At 42.1% G+C, this 22079-nt stretch overlaps 1 protein-coding gene across 2 annotated transcripts in view; it reads right to left on the bottom strand.

The window, feature by feature from the left end:
• Window positions 1-5786: 5786 nt before the first annotated feature.
• The window catches only part of CTNNAL1 (catenin alpha like 1), a 111736-nt gene continuing 95443 nt past the window's right edge, over window positions 5787-22079 (bottom strand). For both annotated transcript variants that reach the window (XM_032946074.2, XM_032946075.2), the window contains exons 15-19: window positions 21830-21878; window positions 20662-20718; window positions 19491-19613; window positions 16195-16278; window positions 5787-15708 (exon numbers count right to left, since the gene is read on the bottom strand). In XM_032946074.2, the coding sequence (XP_032801965.1) occupies window positions 15547-15708; window positions 16195-16278; window positions 19491-19613; window positions 20662-20718; window positions 21830-21878 (475 nt within the window). In that variant the 3' untranslated portion in view covers window positions 5787-15546. The remainder of the gene's footprint in view (window positions 15709-16194; window positions 16279-19490; window positions 19614-20661; window positions 20719-21829; window positions 21879-22079) is intronic.

Consider the following 22079-nt stretch of genomic DNA (forward strand, 5'->3'; position numbering starts at 1 on the left):
TTTACTGTAAATATGCATGACCGTGGCCAAAAACCTTGAGTGAGTGTGTGTGAATGGGCGTGTGTGTTTGTGGGGAGCGGTGGAGTGGCAGCGCACGGCGCTACGAACCGAGTACCCGGGTTCGATTCCCGCTCACGGCCAACACCAACAGTGACGATTATCTCAACCGGTCCTGGGCCTCCCCTAGATCGACTCAGCCTCAAATTAGTACCTGGTGCGGTGCGTAGTAAACATCGCCACTGGGGAGACAAAGGAGGCCGGGCGTGGTGGCTGGTCGCCCATCCCCTCGTGTGCCGTACAGTATCTGCCTCCATGAGGGCACCTCGCTCAAAGCACTTGCCCCAACAGTCTGTTCAGGCTACACGGGGATCTTTGTGTGTGCTTGTGGGTTTGTGTTGATGAGCGTTGGCGGGTGTGCACGATGGCGAGAACTGCTCTCCAAATCAAAGCCAGCATGGATAACAAGTTCCACCTCAGAATGAAATTCTGTTCATTGTGACTGTGCCCAAAGTGGGTGGATTCACCGCATTTGGGATTGACAAAATAAGGTCATGACCAAGTCCGGTTAGGAGAATCAAAATTGTCCCCCTTTAGACAGATATCATGCACTTAGTGAAACTGGCAATCATTTTCTGAACTGAATTGGTCTAAGGAAATTCAGAAGGACACCATCCCATTTACCTCAAGTGCAACCTGTTCGATATGCGTACATCTTAAGGCACTTATGTATACGCATACAGTGAGGGAAAAAAAGTATTTGATCCCCTGCTGATTTTGTACGTTCGCCCACTGGCAAAGAAATGATCAGTCTATTATTTTAATGGTAGGTTTATTTGAACAGTGAGAGAGAATAACAACAACAAAATCCAGAAAAACGCATGTCAAAAATGTTATAAATTGATTTGCATTTTAATGTGGGAAATAAGTATTTGACCCCTCTGCAAAACATGACTTAGTACTTGGTGGCAAAACCCTTGTTGGCAATCACAGAGGTCAGACGTGTCTTATAGTTGGCCACCAGGTTTGCACACATCTCATGAGGGATTTTGTCCCACTCCTCTTTGCAGATCGTCTCCAAGTCATTAAGGTTTCGAGGCTGACGTTTGGCAACTCGAACCTTCAGCTCCCTCCACAGATTTTCTATGGGAATAAGGTCTGGAGACTGGCTAGGCCACTCCAGGACCTTAATGTGCTTCTTCTTGAGCCACTCCTTTGTTGCCTTGGCCGTGTGTTTTGGGTCATTGTCATGCTGGAATACCCATCCACGACCAATTTTCAATGCCCTGGCTGAGGGAAGGAAGTTCTCACCCAAGATTTGACGGTACATGGCCCCGTCCATCGTCCCTTTGATGCGGTGAAGTTGTCCTGTCCCCTGAGCATAAAAACACCCCCAAAGCATGTTTCCACCTCCATGTTTGACGGTGGGGATGGTGTTCTTGGGGTCGTAGGCAGCATTCCTCCTCCTTCAAACACGGCGAGTTGAGTTGATGCCAAAGAGCTTCATTTTGGTCTCATCTGACCACAACACTTTCACCCAGTTGTCCTCTGAATCATTCAGATGTTCATTGGCAAACTTCAGACGGGCATGTATATGTGCTTTCTTGAGCAGGGGGACCTTGCGGGCGCTGCAGGATTTCAGTCCTTCACGGCGTAGTGTATGACCAATTGTTTTCTTGGTGGCTATGGTCCCAGCTGCCTTGAGATCATTGACAAGATCCTCCCGTGTAGTTCTGGGCTGATTCCTCACCGTTCTCATGATCATTGCAACTCCACGAAGTGAGATCTTGCATGGAGCCTCAGGCCGAGGGAGATTGACAGTCATTTTGTATTTCTTCTATTTGCGAATAATCGCACCAACTGTTGTCACCTTCTCACCAAGCTGCTTGGCAATGGTCTTGTAGCCCATTCCAGCCTTGTGTAGGTCTACAATCTTGTCCCTGACATCCTTGGAGAGCTCTTTGGTCTTGGCCATGGTGGAGAGTTTGGAATCTGATTGATTGATTGATTCTGTGGACAGGTGTCTTTTATACAGGTAACAAGCTGAGATTAGGAGCACTCCCTTTAAGAGTGTGCTCCTAATCTCAGCTGGTTACCTGTATAAAAGGCACCTGGGAGCCAGAAATCTTTCTGATTGAGAGGGGGTCAAATACTTATTTCCCTCATTAAAATGCAAATCAATTTATAACATTTTTGACATGCGTTTTTCTGGATTTTTGTTGTTGTTATTCTATCTCTCACTGTTCAAATAAACCTACCATTAAAATTATAGACTGATCATTTCTTTGTCAGTGGGCAAACGTACAAAATTAGCAGGGGATCAAATACTTTTTTCCCTCACTGTACATGCCATGCCATGTCCATGGGTGAATGTGCGTGATCATATTGGTGAGTGAGATTATTGTGTGTGGCTTCTGTTCATTCTTCTCCTCTCCACTCTCGAGCAAGCTGTGCTCCCTAACCCACCCAATTTTCTCCATTTCCAAAAACACCGTAGGCTGAATCGGTATTGCACACATTCCACCGGATGAGCTCTATGAGAATGCCATTTGTTGGAGGGGCAAATGAAAATTTGGGAATGCCATTTTAATTATGAGGCCAAGGGAGTTTTAATTTTGCAGCGTCAGTGGCCCCCACCATTCTTAACACCATTAATCTTTAAACACCATATGGTTCCACTGAATTTTGCGTAATGGGAGCTCGAGGAAAACAGGTGGAGGTCACCACATGCATGCAGTTTTATAATCGCCACTCGGTAAGTAGGCAGACTCGATGAAGAACACCCGCGTGTATGTTATTCTGGCCCGGTTTGGGTCGAATACAATAACATTAAACACACTTTCTTGATTACAGTATTGCATATTAAAATATCACATAGGTAGGGTTTCAATGAATGACGTTTTATTTTGCATTACTCTATAAAAGTGAGCCATTTCCCCTCCACAATAAATAAAGACAAATCACAATGACTATCATCCGCGACTTCATTCTTCCTATTAACCATTATTATCTGCAGTTTTTCCCATTCTGCCTTTCGAAACATCTTCCTATTATCCAATCATGTTTTGCAGATGATGGATTTTTATGCAGATTCACCCTATTATAATTATCTGTGACACAAATGGCGGTTAAGTGGATGATCAATGCGCGATCTTCATCGCTGACATCAAAGAGTTTTACTGGAGAGGATTATTATAATGCAAACATGTGTACGAAAATTATTTTACATTTCAGTAGAGGGTGGGTTACTCGATGGGGGCTCCTGGCAAATGTTACATTTTCCATGTTTCATTTTTCACTGGTTCCCCACTCTTTAGAGAAAATACGTGTGTCACGCTGTATGTTCTGAATGCCATGGAAACTCCTGCTCGCAGCAGGAACCGCGTTAACCCCGGTCTGGTCACGGCCAAGTACGTACGGTACCACATGCCAACGGTGCGGCCCAAGATTGGCATGTGGATGGAACCATTGGACTAATGTTCCACGTTTGCCAAGAAGGCTTTCTTGGCACAAGGGGGGGCGGGGGGGGGCATAGTTGTATTACGCATGGGAGATGCTAAAAGACACATCTGTTATTTCAAACCCACACTTCATGGTAATTTAAAAATCCTCCGTGCGCAGGGGGTATCTTTGCATTTGCTTGCTCACACCGGCCCTGGCAGAAGTAGGACCTTCACGCGAGGCAGTGCTCTTCATCAATCTCCAGAGGGAGGGCCACTTTGGCCGCTATGACATCAGTGTGTGAGGGCCGCCACACATTTGAAACGATTGGGGTTTGACAGCAGCACAATGATGGGGGGGGGGGAGGTTTCACTCTTTGCGTAGTCTTGTCGGGTCCCGCACTAAAGGCCCGCGGGCCTTGCAATTGTCCTCGCAGCCGGCAGAGCCGGCCCTGTGTCAGCAGGGGGCGGAAGGGAGGCTGAGCCGGCGAGGTGAATGATGTCGGGACGTTCGTCCTCGGTAATCCCCTGGGGAGCATCGTGACACCAAGGGTGCGGACCCCAGGGAGGGGGCTGGGGGGGGGGGTGACGTCACATTCCAGGTCCCTTGAGAAGATTCTAGAAGGAAGGTGTGGCTAGGGGCGGAGTGAGCTGGGACTGTGTATAAAAGCCGGGTCCCTGAACGGTCCCGGCAGTTGTCGCCCGCCTGAAGAGCCACCAGAAGAACCGAAGAGAAGAACCCAAAGGGCAGAGCCCGAACCCCTGGCTAGGGTCGGGCTTATTAATGCTGTTAATGTTGTAATAAACGTGTTGCCTCCAAAGAAGCTTCCTCCCATTTGTACCCACTACACAATGAAGAACACCGCTCTCTCTCTCTGCCGCGGTGTTGTCGGTAACTACGGGGGGAGGGAGAACCGAGAGCCCCGAACCTCGCCAATTAGTCCGGCAGCAGACAGCCGTCAGCCGCCACCTCCGGTCCTCTCAGCCTCCCTCGGCCGTGCATGCGTAGTTGGGCAAACAGACAGGGAAAGGGACACGTTGAGACACGGAGACAGACACGCTGAGAGAGAGACACGAATACACTCACGCAGACACAAAGACCCCCCGTATAGCCCTAGCAGACGATTGGGGCTAGTGCTGTTAGCGAGCGTCCTCCGAAGGCGACCACGAAACACGAGGGGGTGGGTGGCCGGCACCACGACACCCGGGCCCGCCTTTGTCTTCCGGGTGGCGATGCTTACACACCGCACCAGGTTACACATTTTAGGCTGAGTCGACCTAAGGGAGGCCACCAGGACCAGTTCAGATCATCGTCACCGGCGTTGACCGTGAGCTGGATTCGATCTCGGGTGGACAGGGTTCGCGAGCTCACCGCTACACAACGACAGCTCCCCCATTCACAGACACGGACATGCAACAGAGACACGAATGTGCCCTCGAGTGTCACGGATTTTTCGCAGCGCCGCTTGAGTCCCCTTCGTTTCTCGCACGAGAATCGGGCGAGGGATCGTGAGCGACCTCTCAGCCTCGCTCCGGTCGCGTTGCCACCGTGGGGTGCAGCGTGCTCGAGACGCGAGCGACACCGCACACGAGGGATATTACGAAGAGGTGTAATGTACCCACACTTTACCCCCCCCCCCCCACCATACGCGACCTGCCGATGGACTACAATAATTACAATCATTATGAGTTGTTTATACTGCTGGGTGGATAGAGAAGTGGGTGGTTGCGGATTTAAGCTTGCCCCCTCCATCGTTTCAATCGTAGCGCGGGGAAGATCGAATAGAACTGGCAACCTCTGGATTGCAAGGACGGTGTGCTCAGCCATAAACACCGCGGCAGCATCCATGGTCTTAATTTGTATCATAGCTTGTGAGTCCAAGTTCAGGGGTCTGCTTAAGCCAAGCACATTGTAAGGGAGGGAGGAAGCTGTATGGATGTCTGCAAGGTCTCTTGCTACATTTCCGGGGTTCACAATGTTCTAACTCCGTAGTCTAGTCAGGATTTCCACAGTCACTTGCAATCATTAAAACTGTCTTGTAACAGAGAACAAAATGAAGAGTGGGCTGTGGTTTCTGCACCGAATAAATGGCCATTGTCCAACGTGAAGCTGCTGTGGGAGAGCACTGGTACAGAATTATTTTGGATTAAGGTTTGTGTATAAGGTGGTGGTCGGTATTTGTTTTTGATCTGTGGCTATTTCACCATGGTAAATATCTGCATAAGATCATAGAGGTGGCCAAATGTTATTTTTTGGATGATCGGACGTGCTTATGTGAGTATATTGGAGTGTGTAAGTTATAGATGCTTAATACAGGTATCAGTTAATGAAGCCAAAACACAACACCGTTGTAAGCTTTAAATAAAGCTAAGGTTTTATTTTCCAAAAATAGACTCAAGGTTCTACCACTTACAATAAGTAAACACAGTGGATAATCTACCCATACAAATTAGAAGTTCACACAAACCCCCTCTGAACAGTGTTGACACAGCAATTATGTTTACATTGGACAAATATATCTGCAGTGAGGTCCACAAAATGGGTTTGTCATGGCACAACCAAGCATATTGGAAACTGATGGATATGTATACTGTATGGCCATGAAGGCACTAAACCTTACATAAAAAAAACACATGGTTGTGGATAGGTTTAAAATTGAAAATAAACAAAACTATTTCACAACAGAGCAGGCACCGATCAAATATCAATTTTGCAGCAAATGGCGGCAGATGCAGTTTTATTCTGGCCATGAATTATGCAAAGTACAATACTGTAAATGAATTTGAAAATACTTTCCTGAACAGTAATCGGTGGAAAAATGCTTTTTGGTGCTCTGGAAATACAAAACATGTAAAAGTAATCATTCTAAAACATGTTTAACACAAAGGTAATGATTGGAATTGAAACAAGAAGTATGGAATTAAAGTTTCTCAACACGACATATTTTATCCAAATGCTGTATATTACATTTTTGTAGACATGAAGAACACAATGGATCCAATTCATGTGTTGTCAACGGGGCCATTAGGCACCAAAACCTCTTAATTGACGTGATCCTCTTGACCCTCCAACCAATGCGGAGGTTGGTCGGGTGATCCCACTCTGATTGGCTGACCTTTGACGAAGGTTAATCGGGTATTTTGGCCATCGAGGCATATGATGCAGGCCCTAGCTATGCAGTCGAATTGGCTTTAAGCAGCAATATTAAAAGTAACCGTGTGGTAATATACCAATGAGGTTACTGGAGTTACATCATGAAACCTCCTTTGCCAGTATTAAATCATGATAATAGGGTTTTCCCCTTTCTGGCAATAAAACAGGTGTTAAAATGTTAAAACACCAAACTGAAACCTTTGCAAGGAATCATGTCTGTATTAACCACATATACTTGTGGTGAACATGCAAACAAAAAAATATGCTCTGACAGTATGTCAAGAAAGCTGTCTCTGGTGTGGACCAATCAGTTTCAAAGACAATGCACATACTAAATTTTGATTTAAAGCTTTCGTGACTGCAGTGATTCATATATATTTTATTATTTTATTGTTTCCCTTCAAAGTGACTTTACCGAAAGAACCAAGAATATAAATGCACATACTGTGAAATCATGTTTTTTTGTTTGCATTTTCACCACACGTATATGTGGTAACTCCTATTATCAGGTTACTGGAGTGTTTCGTTTAAAGTTACCCACAGTTCCCATCCTTCCATTGCTCGTATAGACAGTGCATTTTAGATGCCACCCATTGGAACTATTTTGGCTCTTTAAATAGATTTTAGGCCGTTGTCCCAAACTATTATTTGCCTGATTACATGACTTTAAAGTACAATATTTTTTGTATGTGATCATTGTCCATATTTGGTTGATTTCAAATGTGGTAATCCTTACGTTACCTATGCTGCATTGCAAAGCTCTGCCATATTTCAATGGAAAGATATGTAATTGGATAACTCATAGCAGTGTCATGACCTTGACTCAGAATAGAGATTTATGAGGCAGGCCAGGAAGAGTAAAGGTCTCCTCATTGTGAGGCCATCCTAGCGATCCGTGACAAATCCAGTGACTTTCTGGGACGAGGACAATATGCGATTCATGAGCAATTCCAGGCAAGTATTCAGGATCGCGCATCCATTGACGATGTTTAATACATTTTTTTATCTATCTAGTGACATGCAGGGGCAGAGCCAAGGGGGTGACAGGGTAGAAAATTGTCACCCCCGAAAAAAAAAATCGAAAATCTGAAACATTCTGCGTTAAAGTGTACGACACTCGGTCTGGCGGACTCCGTGCAACTGCATTGTCAGAGTGTGTCGCCAACCGATGGCGTCTAGTTCAACAGCCTGACTCTCTAATCATTCTTGAAATTAAAATTTGTTGAATGTCACCCTGGGCTGAAAATCCTGGCTCCGCCCCTGATGACATGCAGTGACTTTCTGAATTCTGTTTGGTGATTTTTCGATTTAAGGATTTGGAAACTCTGCCCTCACAAATGATATAATGTGAAGAATTCGGTGAAGTTTCTTGACCAACACTGCCGGGAAGTACATTGGTCTGGGTGAGGATTACCTAGGCTGTGAGTTCCCATAGTACACTGCTTCCCAGCCATGGGCAGTGCCAGCTCCTGAAAAACACATTTTAGTCGCTTGGGAGTGTCTTGTCATCTGGTTCTTTTATTGTCAAGCTGTTTCATTTTTAGTTGTACTTTTTTTGCACTTGTTATTGCTTTGGTTTGCATTGTTTGGTGCTTTGTCAATTCCTTTTTTGGAGCGAAAATTTAAGACTGGCACAATTCCATATGAATGTGAAAGAAAATAAAAAATGGTACAAACTCATTCCCAAACCACATCTACTTTGGCTTCGCAGTCAAGAAGGCAATTTGCTGGAATTTAATACACTAAACCACGTCCCTGCTTTAGCTCATGCCAACACATGAATCAGACACCATCATTCACAGATATTTTGTGTACAGTGCTCAATAATAAGATGCACCATATTGTATTCCTAGGTATGTTGTGTATGCATGTCATTTGAGGAAGTGTTTTAAATGTTAACAATCAATACTGAGGTACATAAATAATGCTGTGCCTCTTTACCTGATTATGACCATTCCATTACTCCCCCTTTTGCAAAACACTCGCTATCAACAGGTTCCTGTCTGCTCAATTTCATTTATTTATTTACGTCAAGACCTGCACCCTAAATTTTCAACATATAATGTAGTATGTAGAAAAAATACTTTTCTGTATTGCAATGTTTCATTTCTTGGAAAAATCACGTTAAATGTTTACCTTTCTTGTATTTAAAACTGTAAGTGTTGTTAGTACAATGTCATTATCATTATGACAATGCCGGGGTGCTATTAAGTGTGAAATTGACGAGGGGATTGCCCGCGTTTTTAGGCATGACAATTCAGAGTCTTCACGCAGCATAAAAAAATGGCACATTTCATACAGTTTTTTTTTGGTTTCCGCACAGGCAAGCGCAACTGTGAAAATAATACGTCCGCACGGATAGCGGCTGCACCACCACGCGATCGGGTAAATCAGCGTGACCTGTTTTGGACTTTTCGCCAAGAAGCTCCGAATATTTTTAAATAGGACAGTGTCAAATTGAATAAATCTGTATTTTAAACAGTAATCAGATCCATTATATGGGCATTTATTAAAGTGGAACGTCTAATAAAAAATATAAAAAGGTGTTGTTACATGAAAAATAGCAGGTCAGCCATCCAGGGCTAATAGAATCTGACATCAAACAGCGTTACCAACACCGGTCAGGAAAAAAGCACCGTCTTGTAAATTTTCACACAATGAAAACATCTGTAACATGATGGCCCTCATTTCCTGAGCTTTTCTGCATGAACCCCCTCCCATGTAAGTTCAGTTTACATCCATATTTGCAAGAGTGTATATCCATGTATACACACACACACGTTTACATATACAGAGAGGGAATATTGTCAATGGAAAAAAGGCAATTTTGACAAAATGGCATGGGTAGAAATGAGGCCATACAGCACTGCACACTCATCTAACATTACAATACTTCATACACAACAGGGGCAGCATAATTAACAGGATCATGAGAACTGACTTTATCCTATCCATGTATGAAACAGAAGCATATTTTCATATGCAGTAAGACCACCGAGAATTGTCCTTCAAGTTACAGTCCGTACTTGCAAAATTTTTAAGTGAAATTTGCAAACTGCAACCACAACAACCCATCACGCTGCCACCACGTCTACAATACAAAGCCATCAAATTATCCCTTCATGCAAGCAATCACATTTTGCAAAGTACGACATACAGTACAACGCATTATAATCGCATACTTTTCAGCAAAAGCAGGAAATTGTAAAAAAAATATTAAAACACTGTCTCAATGGTAACCTATAAATTCATGGCTACGTTTTAAATTTGGACAACTGAAATTGGTTGATGATATAGCTTTCGTAAATTGACATTATACCCCATGAAAAATTTACTATTCCCATAAAACTTATACTCCTTTATTGCCTATTCAAATTGGAAATGCACATCTTACCTTTTCATGCCATTTCGACCTTTTTAAAATAGCCAACCTTTTATATATGAAACAAAAACGAAAAGTTAAAAAACACGTAGAAAAATGCATGATTGGAATTACATTCAGAGAGAGATAATATGCAGGTTAGAAACAACATTTAAGGACATTACCGTATGAAGAAAAGTAAGTAGGACAGGACACATCTCAAGAAGGGATCATGATCAATGGTCAAGAGCAAGGGTCGGCAATCAAAATAACAAGAAGAGCCATTTTTTTCTAATTCGGTAAACTCAATATTTTAAGAGCCGCAATGCATGTGGTGAATACGAGACGGTGGTCCTGAGTAAATCACGAAGCAGTCCTTGAACAGCTGCATGAGGCTCCGGAGCCGCAGGTTGCCGACCCCTGGTCAAGAGTTATGATGGCGTGACCGCCACAGGAATGCAATGCGTCCAAGAGGACTTTCTCCAAGGATATTGAACAACAAAATCAGCCGATTCTAGGTGCAGCTTCGAGGTGCATTGTTGAATTGTGGGGGGGGTGATTAAGTAACAGCTTGGAGAGGCCTTAACCCAGCAGTGGAGTCATCGTGGCTGATGACGATAAATTATAAGTACTCTACCGTTTAAAACCCCAACGGATTTTGACAAATTAGACCATCATTGAACATGACGTGTAATATGTATACGTGATTGTTATGAGCTTGCGTTTGTTATATACACCTACTCTTTCAAATGTGCTTGTCAGCAAATGTGATTTTAAAACAGTATAAGTGAGAAAGACGATGTGGGATTATCAGTGTTAGTGACACATCAAGCAGCCAGGATGTATTATACTCTGCCCAGATTTGATCCAATCTGTAAAATGTGACCTTCATCTACATTTTTTCTTCTTCCCAAAGACAAGTTTTTCAAAGCAACAATATGTTTTAGTAATCGTGAAAATTACTCATTGTAAAACTACGGTTGAATAATGTGCGATTCCAGGAAAAAGAGCAGACAATACATTGGAGTAGGTTCTGCCAAAATATCCAGCAAATTCGTTAATGTTTATTGTCTTTAAGTTGAAACGTATTGTATAATGCAGTACGCCTAAGCAACTGACATATAAGCATGACAAACGCACGCACATTGTTTCAATGATTTAAGCCGTGCTCTTCCTCCATTGTGAGCATTTCATGGTGCCCATCATACATTCACACATGCACTGTATATACAAATACACCGCATGGCATTTATATTAAAAAATAAGCATAAATGCCCTGAAGTGGGTATACCGCGCAAATATGTTAGCTGTAAGCAAACAAAAACATTCAATAACACGCAGATATTTCATTCATTAACACATTCAATACCATTCACTAACACGCTGATATTTCATTCACTAACATATTCAATAACATTAACTAACACGCTGATATTTCAGACCCACAGCTCTTCCAGTGACTGCCATTTGTATAAAACAAAATAGCATTATTTTTAAAAAGGCAGTTATTAAACTCAACATACAGCATTATAAGTGATAATTATTTTAAATGACACAAATGACAGAAAGGCACATTAATGAGAACAGCATTAACCAGTAGACCATGATTCCAGTTTTGAGAATGACTGAAAAAAATTCCGTTATCTAACTCTTTCAATTATTTTTGTTCTAAGCCCATCATTCAAAACACAATATCCATTCCACTCTGCTGTTACATAGCATTTACTATACTGGCTATACCATTATAGTCACAAACGCCAACAGTGTCTTAATACTATACTGTACACACACAAATACTTGACAACGCCATGCATTAATGGCCAGTGGTCGTACCACACCTAACAAAAGGAGGCAAGGAAGGGAAGGTACAGTGAGGGAAAAAAGTATTTGATCCCGTGCTTATTTTGTACGTTTGCCCACTGACAAAGAAATGATCAGTCTATAATTTTAATGGTAGGTTTATTTGAACAGTGAGAGACAGAAAAACAACAACAAAAAATCCAGAAAAACGCATGTCAAAAATGTTATAAATTGATTTGCATTTTAATGAGGAAATTAAGTATTTGACCTCTCAATCAGAAAGATTTCTGGCTCCCAGGCGTCTTTTATACAGGTAACGAGCTGAGATTAGGAGCGCACTCTTAAAGGGAGTGCTCCTAACCTCAGCTTGTTGCCTGTATAAAAGGCACCTGTCCACAGAAGCAATCAATCAATCAGATTACAAACTCTCCACCATGGCCAAGGCCAAAGAGCTCTCCAAGGATGTCAGGGACAAGATTGTAGACCTACACAAGGCTGGAATGGGCTACAAGACCATTGCCAAGCACCTTGGTGAGAAGGTGACAACAGTTGGTGCGATTATTCGCAAATGGAAGAAACACAAAAGAACTGTCAATCTCCCTCGACCTGGGGCTCCATGCAAGTTCTCACCTCGTGGAGTTGCAATGATCATGAGAACGGTGAGGAATCAGCCCAGAACTACACGGGAGGATCTTGTCAATGATCTCAAGGCAGCTGGGACCATAGTCACCAAGAAAACAATTGGTAACACACTACGCCGTGAAGGACTGAAATCCTGCAGCGCCCGCAAGGTCCCCCTGCTCAAGAAAGCACATATACATGCCCGTCTGAAGTTTGCCAATGAACATCTGAATGATTCAGAGGACAACTGGGTGAAAGTGTAGTGGTCAGATGAGACCAAAATGGAGCTCTTTGGCATCAACTCAACTCGCCGTGTTTGGAGGAGAAATGCTGCCTATGACCCCAAAAACACCATCCCCACCGTCAAACATGGAGGTGGAAACATTATGCTTTGGGGGTGTTTTTCTGCTAAGGGGACAGGACTACTTCACCGCATCAAAGGGACGATGGACGGGGCCATGTACCATCAAATCTTGGGTGAGAACCTCCTTCCCTCAGCCAGGGCATTGAAAATGGGTCGTGGATGGGTATTCCAGCATGGCCCAAAACACACGGCCAAGGCAACAAAGGAGTGGCTCAAGAAGAAGCACATTAAGGTCCTGGAGTGGCCTAGCCAGTCTCCAGACCTTAATCCCATAGAAAATATGTGGAGGGAGCTGAAGGTTCGAGTTGCCAAACGTCAGCCTCGAAACCTTAATGACTTAGAGAAGATCTGCAAAGAGGAGTGGCACAAAATCCCTTCTGAGATGTGTGCAAACCTGGTGGCCAACTACAAGAAACGTCTGACCTCTGTGATTGCCAACAAGGGTTTTGCCACCAAGCACTAAGTCATGTTTTGCAGAGGGGTCAAATACTTATTTCCCTCATTAAAATGCAAATCAATTTATAACATTTTTGACATGCGTTTTTCTGGATTTTTTTGTTGTTATTCTGTCTCTCACTGTTCAAATAAACCTACCATTAAAATTATAGACAAATCATTTCTTTGTCAGTGGGCAAACGTACAAAATCAGCAGGGGATCAAATACTTTTTTCCCTCACTGTATATATTGGAGAAAGGTGCAAATGATGCATTATTACAACCTTGGCACCAGGATATCCTTTAAAATCATCCATTATCACTTTCCATCAGGCTGGCCTGTGTCCATGGCTTTGTAAGTAGGCCTTCGTCATTGTAAGCTGGCTAGAGCTGGGTCACCCTGACTTTTATTTTAGATACCAAGCACTAAGAGTACTGTTTATAAAAAAAAAGGCTCAAATAAAAAATATACTTTTTTTTAATTTTACACAATCTATAAAAGCCATTGTTATTAACACGTTGACCAGCCAAGCCCTTGTTTAGATTATCTTATTCCTCCCACAGTGGCCAAAAGCATGTCTCGGGCAGCTGTGTGTGACAATGGCCACGGGTAGTCCGTAGGAGCCCATGGGTAAAGCGCCATACGATCCATAGTATGGCCTTTGTCATAGAAATGAGCATGGTTTAAAGATAAGTTTATGTTGCTTACTCCATAACCGACAACTGCAACTGACCCATTGCAGACTTCCGCTCAGTTAAAGTGCAACCTCCCTGGAAGTGTAAAGAGGCCGTAGTGATATAAATTCAGGAGTGTACTGTTGCTCTGTTTATCAAGATAACACAGTGCTGGGTCTTTAATGAGTGGGCTGGGATCCAACCTGACATTGAACATTTTATTTCAGGTAGACATAATTAGAATGACCTGGAACGTGTGAACTTTGAGAGGGCCACAATGTTTCAACTATGGAAATTGGTTTCGATTTAAAGCTTTCGTGACTGCAGGGATTCATATTCTTGGTTCTTTCGGTAAAGTCACGTAGAAGGGAAGTAATAAAATAATAAAAATAAAACATAATTAGGACGCTGTCTTTCCGACAGCTCTGTTTCTTCACCTGAGGATGGCTGCTTGCGTTGTGGCCGAAACGTCGTGAGAATTGTATTATATTCTGGTTTATTTTTATTATTTTATTATTTCCCTTCTACGTGACTTTACCGAAAGAACCAAGAATATGGAAATTGGTGTTTTGCAAATGCAACATTAGCATGCACTTCCTTAGGACCCACGCATATGAGGATCTCTGTCATGCCCTTTGCCAACAACTTTTAAATCCTTTGTTAAAAGTGAATATGACCTGTACTGCAACCCATTCCCCATGATTGACTACAGTAGAGTATTTAACCCTGATGTCAAAAGACTACACGGCAGAATGTTTTTGTAACCGGATGTCCTGAGGTATTTTTTTGGATATGCAACACATTGCTCTTTGAACGTCAAATGTTACGTAAACCAGCAAGTGTCTGCATTACCAATGGGTCTCGTACAGCAGCAGCCAAATCCATGATTAATATGGATTCTAAAGGTTGTGCAAAACAACTGCTGGGTTTTTTTTAAAGCAGGAATTTTCAGGATAGTGTGCAAGTTGTGATACGGGCAAATGTGTGCATGCTTGGATGTGTGATTTCACTTTGTCAGCTGTTTCAAGAAATGCATTTATACTTTGCATTTTATATTGACACGTGAAATTATTCGTACAATTTGGGAACACATTAATTTATGGCACTAATGAATAATAACACAAATAAAAACCAAGCAATAAAAACGGTAATTACATTACTGACCCAATGGCAGTTAACACAATTTGGTTTGGTGTCTTAACATTTTCAGTAAATGCTTTAATAAATATCTGCTTGGCCAAAGGTGAGCTGCCCAACTAGACAACACAACAACCAGTATAACAGCTGACAGAAGAAATGCTTCTCAAGACCTACTTGCCCAATTACAGGCAAAATCAACAATGCTTGCTTTTTTTTTTAAATCAGGGCAATAGTCACTGCAAGTGTCAGTACTGGACGAGTAATGTGAGAAGTCAACAGCAGTTACACTCTGGGAGATTGACTCCTGGTATAGGAATGTGGAATTACTAGAATGCGTTCAGGACTGCCAATAGAGATGAGCACTTCCCAACACTTATTTAAGCATTGAAACACTTGGACTCTATTATTAATTATTTCATAACCCAACCCAGATCACCTCTCCTCTCTCCTCTTTCCTTTCTCCCTATTTCTAGATTGTTACCCCTTTGTTCCTTTCCCCTTCAATGTATTTCTTCACAACCCACTGCCCGTGCATTTAAGAGGATGCAGTAACAAGGGGTTACTTGTCATCTGAAACGCCGAGGTTAAGCATCCTCTGTTCAAGCCCTTTGGTGGTGCGCAGATCGCCGTTGACAGTGGCGTTGCCAGGTGGTGAGGTGATCCTGCCTGCTGATGCCTCGCCATTCCAACGCTGAGCTGAGTTCTGGTTGCAGCTCTTGTACTGCGCAGAATAAACAGAACAATAATAATAGATCGCATGTGTCATACGTGACAGCAACCACGGATGATGCAGTCGGGGCTGTGGCTTCCGGTTTGTGCTCACAAGAGCTAGTAGAATGGAGTACAGAAAGTAGATTGCTGACCCAATCTCTTGGGATTTGTTGAGTAATGACCCCTCATATGCACGGGTTTTCTCCAGGTACTCCAGCCTCCTCCAAAGTGCAAAAACACTCATCAAAGAATTGCGAAAATGTCACAGGGAACCAACCTCCTGAATGTACAAGCTGCGACATAGCTAAGGCTTTTGTAAATTATTTTGTATGATATGTTATAATATTTAGTATTATGATGGAGCGGTGGTACAGTGGTTAGTGCACTGAGATAATGAACCTGGCGACCCGGGTTGATCCCAGGCGCTGCCAATATCAGTGGCAAGAGATATTAATACGGTGTTAGAGAGTGTGTATTTTTGATGTGGGTTACTGACCTTTCTGGAGAGGTTGTGGCACAAAGACACGATGGACAGAACCAGCAGCAACACATTTTTTGTCTCCTGAATAGTACTGTCCACCTACGGGGAAAAGATATCAACAATGAAACAATTTTGATTTAAAGCTTTCGTGACTGCAGGGATTCATATTCTTGGTTCTTTCGGTAAAGTCACGTAGAAGGGAAACAATAAAATAATAAAAATATAAAACAATACAATTCTCACGACGTTTCGACTGCAACACAAGCAATCATCATCAGGTGTGAAAACCACTTTTTTCAAATTTTCTTGCTGTGGTTTTCACACCTGATGATGATTGTTTGTGTTGCAGTCGAAACGTCGTGAGAATTTTATTGTTTTATATTTTTATTATTTTATCGCTTCCCTTCTACGTGACTTTGCCGAAAGAACCAAGAAAAATTAAACAATTCTCCAAACAGAATTACAACTTCTATATGGTACTGTATATATATAATTTGCATGTGTCTGTGCATTCATCTGTCACACTCTGTATCTCCCAAACAGTATGTCGGAGAAAAGGATTAATGAAACAAAACACGTTTCTCTTGACAAGGACATTACCGAAAGATTGTCATCTTTCTTAATTTTCAACATTTTGACTCTGAAAAATCGAAAACAAATACCTTGGAATATCCAATAGACTACCATTTGTAAAAGTTGATGTCATTAGAACGCCGGATTGCACTTTATTGCTCAAACCGGATATAATGATTAAAGGGTGCTTGCAAGTAGGATTAGCAGTGCCATTGGCAAACGAAAAGCACCTACAATTACAGTATTTAGCGAAACAAGTGAGATTTTATAATCCGTATTGGCATATGTAATGTGTATGGCAGCTTGAATGATCGAGACATGCAGTGAGGGAAAAAAGTATTTGATCCCCTGCTGATTTTGTACGTTTGCCCACTGACAAAGAAATGATCAGTCTATAATTTTAATGGTAGGTTTATTTGAACAGTGAGAGACAGAATAACAACAACAACAAAAATCCAGAAAAACGCATGTAAAAAATGTTATGAATTGATTTGCATTTTAATGAGGGAAATAAGTATTTGACCCCTCTGCAAAACATGACTTAGTACTTGGTGTCAAAACCCTTGTTGGCAATCACAGAAGTCAGACGTTTCTTGTAGTTGGCCACCAGGTTTGCACACATCTCAGGAGGGATTTTGTCCCACTCCTCTTTGCAGATCTTCTCCAAGTCATTAAGGTTTCGTGGCTGACGTTTGGCAACTCAAACCTTCAGCTCCCTCCACATATTTTCTATGGGATTAAGGTCTGGAGACTGGCTAGGCCATTCCAGGACCTTAATGTGCTTCTTCTTGAGCCACTCCTTTGTTGCCTTGGCCGTGTGTTTTGGGTCATTGTCATCCTGGAATACCCATCCACGACCCATTTTCAATGCCCTGGCTGAGGGAAGGAGGTTCTCACCCAAGATTTGACAGTACATGGCCCCGTCCATCCTCCCTTTGATGCGGTGAAGTTGTCCTGTCCCCTTAGCAGAAAAACACCCCCAAAGCATAATGTTTCCACCTCAATGTTTGACGGTGGGGATGGTGTTCTTGGGGTCATAGGCAGCATTCCTCCTCCTCCAAACACGGCGAGTTGAGTTAATGCCAAAGAGCTCCATTTTGGTCTCATCTGACCACAACACTTTCACCCAGTTGTCCTTTGAATCATTCAGATGTTCATTGGCAAACTTCAGACGGGCATGTATATGTGCTTTCTTGAGCAGGGGGACCTTGCGGGCGCTGCAGGATTTCAGTCCTTCATGGCGTAGTGTGTTACCAATTGTTTTCTTGGTGACTATGGTCCCAGCTGCCTTGAGATCATTGACAATATCCTCCCGTGTAGTTCTGGGCTGATTCCTCACAGTTCTCATGATCATTGCAACTCCACGAAGTGAGATCTTGCATGGAGCCTCAGGCCGAGGGAGATTGACAGTTATTTTGTGTTTCTTCCATTTGCGAATAATCGCACCAACTGTTGTCACCTTCTCACCAAGCTGCTTGGCAATGGTCTTGTAGCCCATTCCAGCCTTGTGTAGATCTACAATATTGTCCCTGACATCCTTGGAGAGCTCTTTGGTCTTTGACATGGTAGAGAGTTTGGAACCTGATTGATTGCTTCTGTGGACAGGTGTCTTATACAGGTAATAAGGTGAGATTCGGAGCACTCCCTTTAAGAGTGTGCTCCTAATCTCAGCTCGTTACCTGTATAAAAGACGCCTGGGAGCCAGAAAACTTTCTGATTAAGAGGGGGTCAAATACTTATTTCCCTCATTAAAATGCAAATCAATTTATAACATTTTTGACATGCGTTTTTCTGGATTTATTTGTTGTTATTCTGTCTCTCACTGTTCAAATAAACCTACCATTAAAATTATAGACTGGTCATTTATTTGTCAGTGGGCAAATGTACAAAATCAGCAGGGGATCAAATACTTTTTCCCCTGACTAAAATACAGAGATTAATATCTGCTACTAAAGATGTATGACCAAAGCAATCAACAGAAGGTGTGTACCAAATTAATTGCACTTGTGGAAAATGTTATGTTGGGCAGATAGGCCGAATGATCAGCACGAGACTAAAAGAACACCAAAGGAACATTAAATACTTCCAAATACAACTGTCGGCAGTGGCAGAACACGTGTGCCAACAAGGACACTCAATTGATTTTGATAATGTTGAAGTTCAAAACTAGTTACTATTGTTCGGCTTAGTGCTGCTTGGAAGCGAATCAAACAATGCATTGTTTAAATGCATGCCTATACCAGTCACCATACGTCAATGTGGATTACCTGTATGCAGCCAAAAACAGGTACTGCTATTTTATTGCACACAAACAACAGGAGGTACAAGAACAATTGGCATGCATAATGTACATACATAATGTACGTTGATTACCATATGAATAACCCAACCGGAAATGTACTCCCATTGTTATTTAGATGGATTCATTAATCCCACCCCCCTTTCCCACGTGAAGGGCTCACAAGTGATATCATCACATCTATCCCTCTATTTAAGGAACGAAATAGGAGGATTTCTCCACAAATCTGGCTGTACACCTGATGATGCTAGTTGTAATTACTGGCGAAACATTGTACTCAGATTGTAAATGTTGTGTAATTGCTCTCCAACACACCAGTGTGCTGTACTAGTAACGAATTGGGCATGTTCTAGTTTATGTGACAACTTAAATCAAATGTCTCTGTCTAATTGGAGAAGTAATCTAATCTACCCTTGCCTTGAGGTCGATCTGCACTAACCTTTGTGTAAGTAGCCACCTTGCCGTGCGTGGGCGTGCGGCAGGCAAGTTGTATCTGTTGGCACAAGGCTGGTAGCCGCCCTGCTTCCACCTGCAGCAGTGAGCGATCATCTTCCTCGGGCACCTATAGCAACGGCGCAGCAGTGAGGACACGGCAGACAGGACTGTGGTAAATTCATTGTTAGGCTGCAGTGCTGCACGTATGTCCAAATGTCTGCCCTCAAGGCCCTTGTATCCTGACTAGCCTTTTGCCTGTCCAAGGACGGTTATAATCCCTTGGTCATCATGACGTCCTTTGAAATTCGATGTCTCAACAGCGTTACGGAGATCGCGTGACGTGAGGGTTCTGCCTTTGTAGTGAGGGTTGTAAGTTAATGGGGGGGGGGGGTCCATGTGGAGGACGTAACCTGTTCATGATTATTAATGAGGGGGGCTGGTCGAAGTGGAGTGACGTCACGAGCGTTGCACACAGACATTTTTGGCTTATTATAGTAGGCAATGTTTAAATTAAATGCAATGGAAAGTCGTGGTTTCAACTCTAAATCGGTGGCGTTGTGTATTAACTCTTCAAGCTGCTCTTATGTGATTTAACAGATAATTGCTTCACTATACAATGTTAAACGTACTTGAATACTGAATGAGGATAACAGGTTAGACTCGAAATTTGTTATGTAATGCAGTGTCTCCCCTCCGTTATGCAGTATTGGACATAAAAAAATACATTTAAAAAATTAATGTACTGTGTGCTGTGAAGTAGTAAAAGTGATGCTTTGTGAAAATTAGATAAGCATGAGTATTAAGCAGGAGTGTAATTAAATATTCACCCGTACCCTTAGCAATTTGATTAACTGTCGCGATGCAGGGTAGTGATTCAATTTAATAATTTTGTTCGAACATTGTGGTGAATTTTCGGGCCTCTAATGGCTGCAGGGATCACACGTGCCCATTATATCTAACATGTAAATATACAATTATTATGATGCATGTATTGCAACCTTAATAATCCACATTATGTAAGGAATTGATGCATCATTACACTTCTAATATTAAGGCATAAATATCCATACTCAAAACAGTTACCCATTATTATCATGACTACCAACAGGGCACACAGTATGCAATGAAAAATCACAATATTTGAGTCGGTTAATTTTTGTGGCTGATAAGCTCACCAGCATGGAGAATGTCCGCAGGGCTGTGCATAATCTGATTCCCTCTTCAGAAAAAACCTGAAAGATTAACGTCGACTTGTTAATTACGAAACCCATCTCCTGAGGCATAGCTCTACTTTTTGAAGCCCAGGTACCCTTTAAAAGGTGATATTTTAATATAAATGGATAAAGCCAACCCACTATCACTCTTGTTTTTGGAATTTGACACCGGCGTTTATTAACTAGTTGTTAAATTAACTCTTTGATTTGTTTAACATTTTACAAAAAAATATCCACAAGATATTATGAAATGAATCAAAAGCAAAAGTAATTTTACAGTGTGGAAATCTGTCCGTACAAATTTACTCCGAAATAGAATTCTGTTGCCCATCAATTGTTTCACTTTGTACAGTGATATTTCAAGTTCAACAATAGCTTCCAGATGTTTTGGTATTTAAAAATCTTAAACAAAAAAAACTTTTCACATGCAAATTGAAATGCTTCTAAGCCGGTAATAAGTTTTATTTTTGTACTGTTTAATGTGCCGACCATGAAGCGGTTCACACCCATTTTAGAGTCCTGCACTCAAATTTTACCAATGCTGGCAGCGTTGACTAAAGGGTTATTCAAGTGAGAGCACCCTGCCAAACTTGGACAACTAGGGTTACCAGTCGTCTTCATCTCTCGTGGCGACAGGATTGCCTTCACTAAGAGACTTTTACATTTTATTTTAAAAGTGGTGTTGTTCAGCGGATCACATTTTTAGTACAGGGAATTAAACGATAGCGAAAGTCGAGTGTGCATGTTTGGTCAGTCAAAAAGGACACAATCATGTTTTTTCAATATATATTGGTGGCTATATGATGATACAAAGGCAAAATAATATTAGACTAATATTGTACTTCTTTCAAATGTCTATAAGCCCACTGCCGGAGCATCTGCTCTTTCAAGTGGCATCAATTGAATTTGTGTCCTCTTGACACCACCTTTTGTTTTTGAAATCTTAATTTCAGTAATTCTCTGGAATGTTTAATAGTATACGTTATCTCATATCTTAATGGAAATAGACCCGAGTCGCCAACACCATGCGAGGCACCTAGTGGGTAGGCAGTAGCGCCATAAAAGAAATATACATTTAATGTTATTATACCAATAATGTTATTATAATGTTATTATACCAATAATTCACCTCGGCTTGTTGGAACAGGTCATTGGTAGTTTTCAGCAGACCTTCACCCCTAAAACAAAACAGAACACACCTCTGATTATAGAAGAATATCATTGACAACAGTGCATGCAGAGCATATAATTCTATAAGTTCACTCGCATAAGCATGGCACTTCTTTTCTTCAAGGTTGCATGTAATTTGCAGGTTTATATTAGAGTATATACATTCCCCACGATTTCCTGCATTGTACAGCATCTTGAGATGTGGTTGC

The sequence above is a fragment of the Petromyzon marinus genome, chromosome 4 (genome assembly GCF_048934315.1).
Source record: "Petromyzon marinus isolate PM22_M1 ecotype Great Lakes invasive population chromosome 4, UKy_Petmar_22M1.pri1.0, whole genome shotgun sequence".
NCBI lineage: Eukaryota > Metazoa > Chordata > Hyperoartia > Petromyzontiformes > Petromyzontidae > Petromyzon > Petromyzon marinus.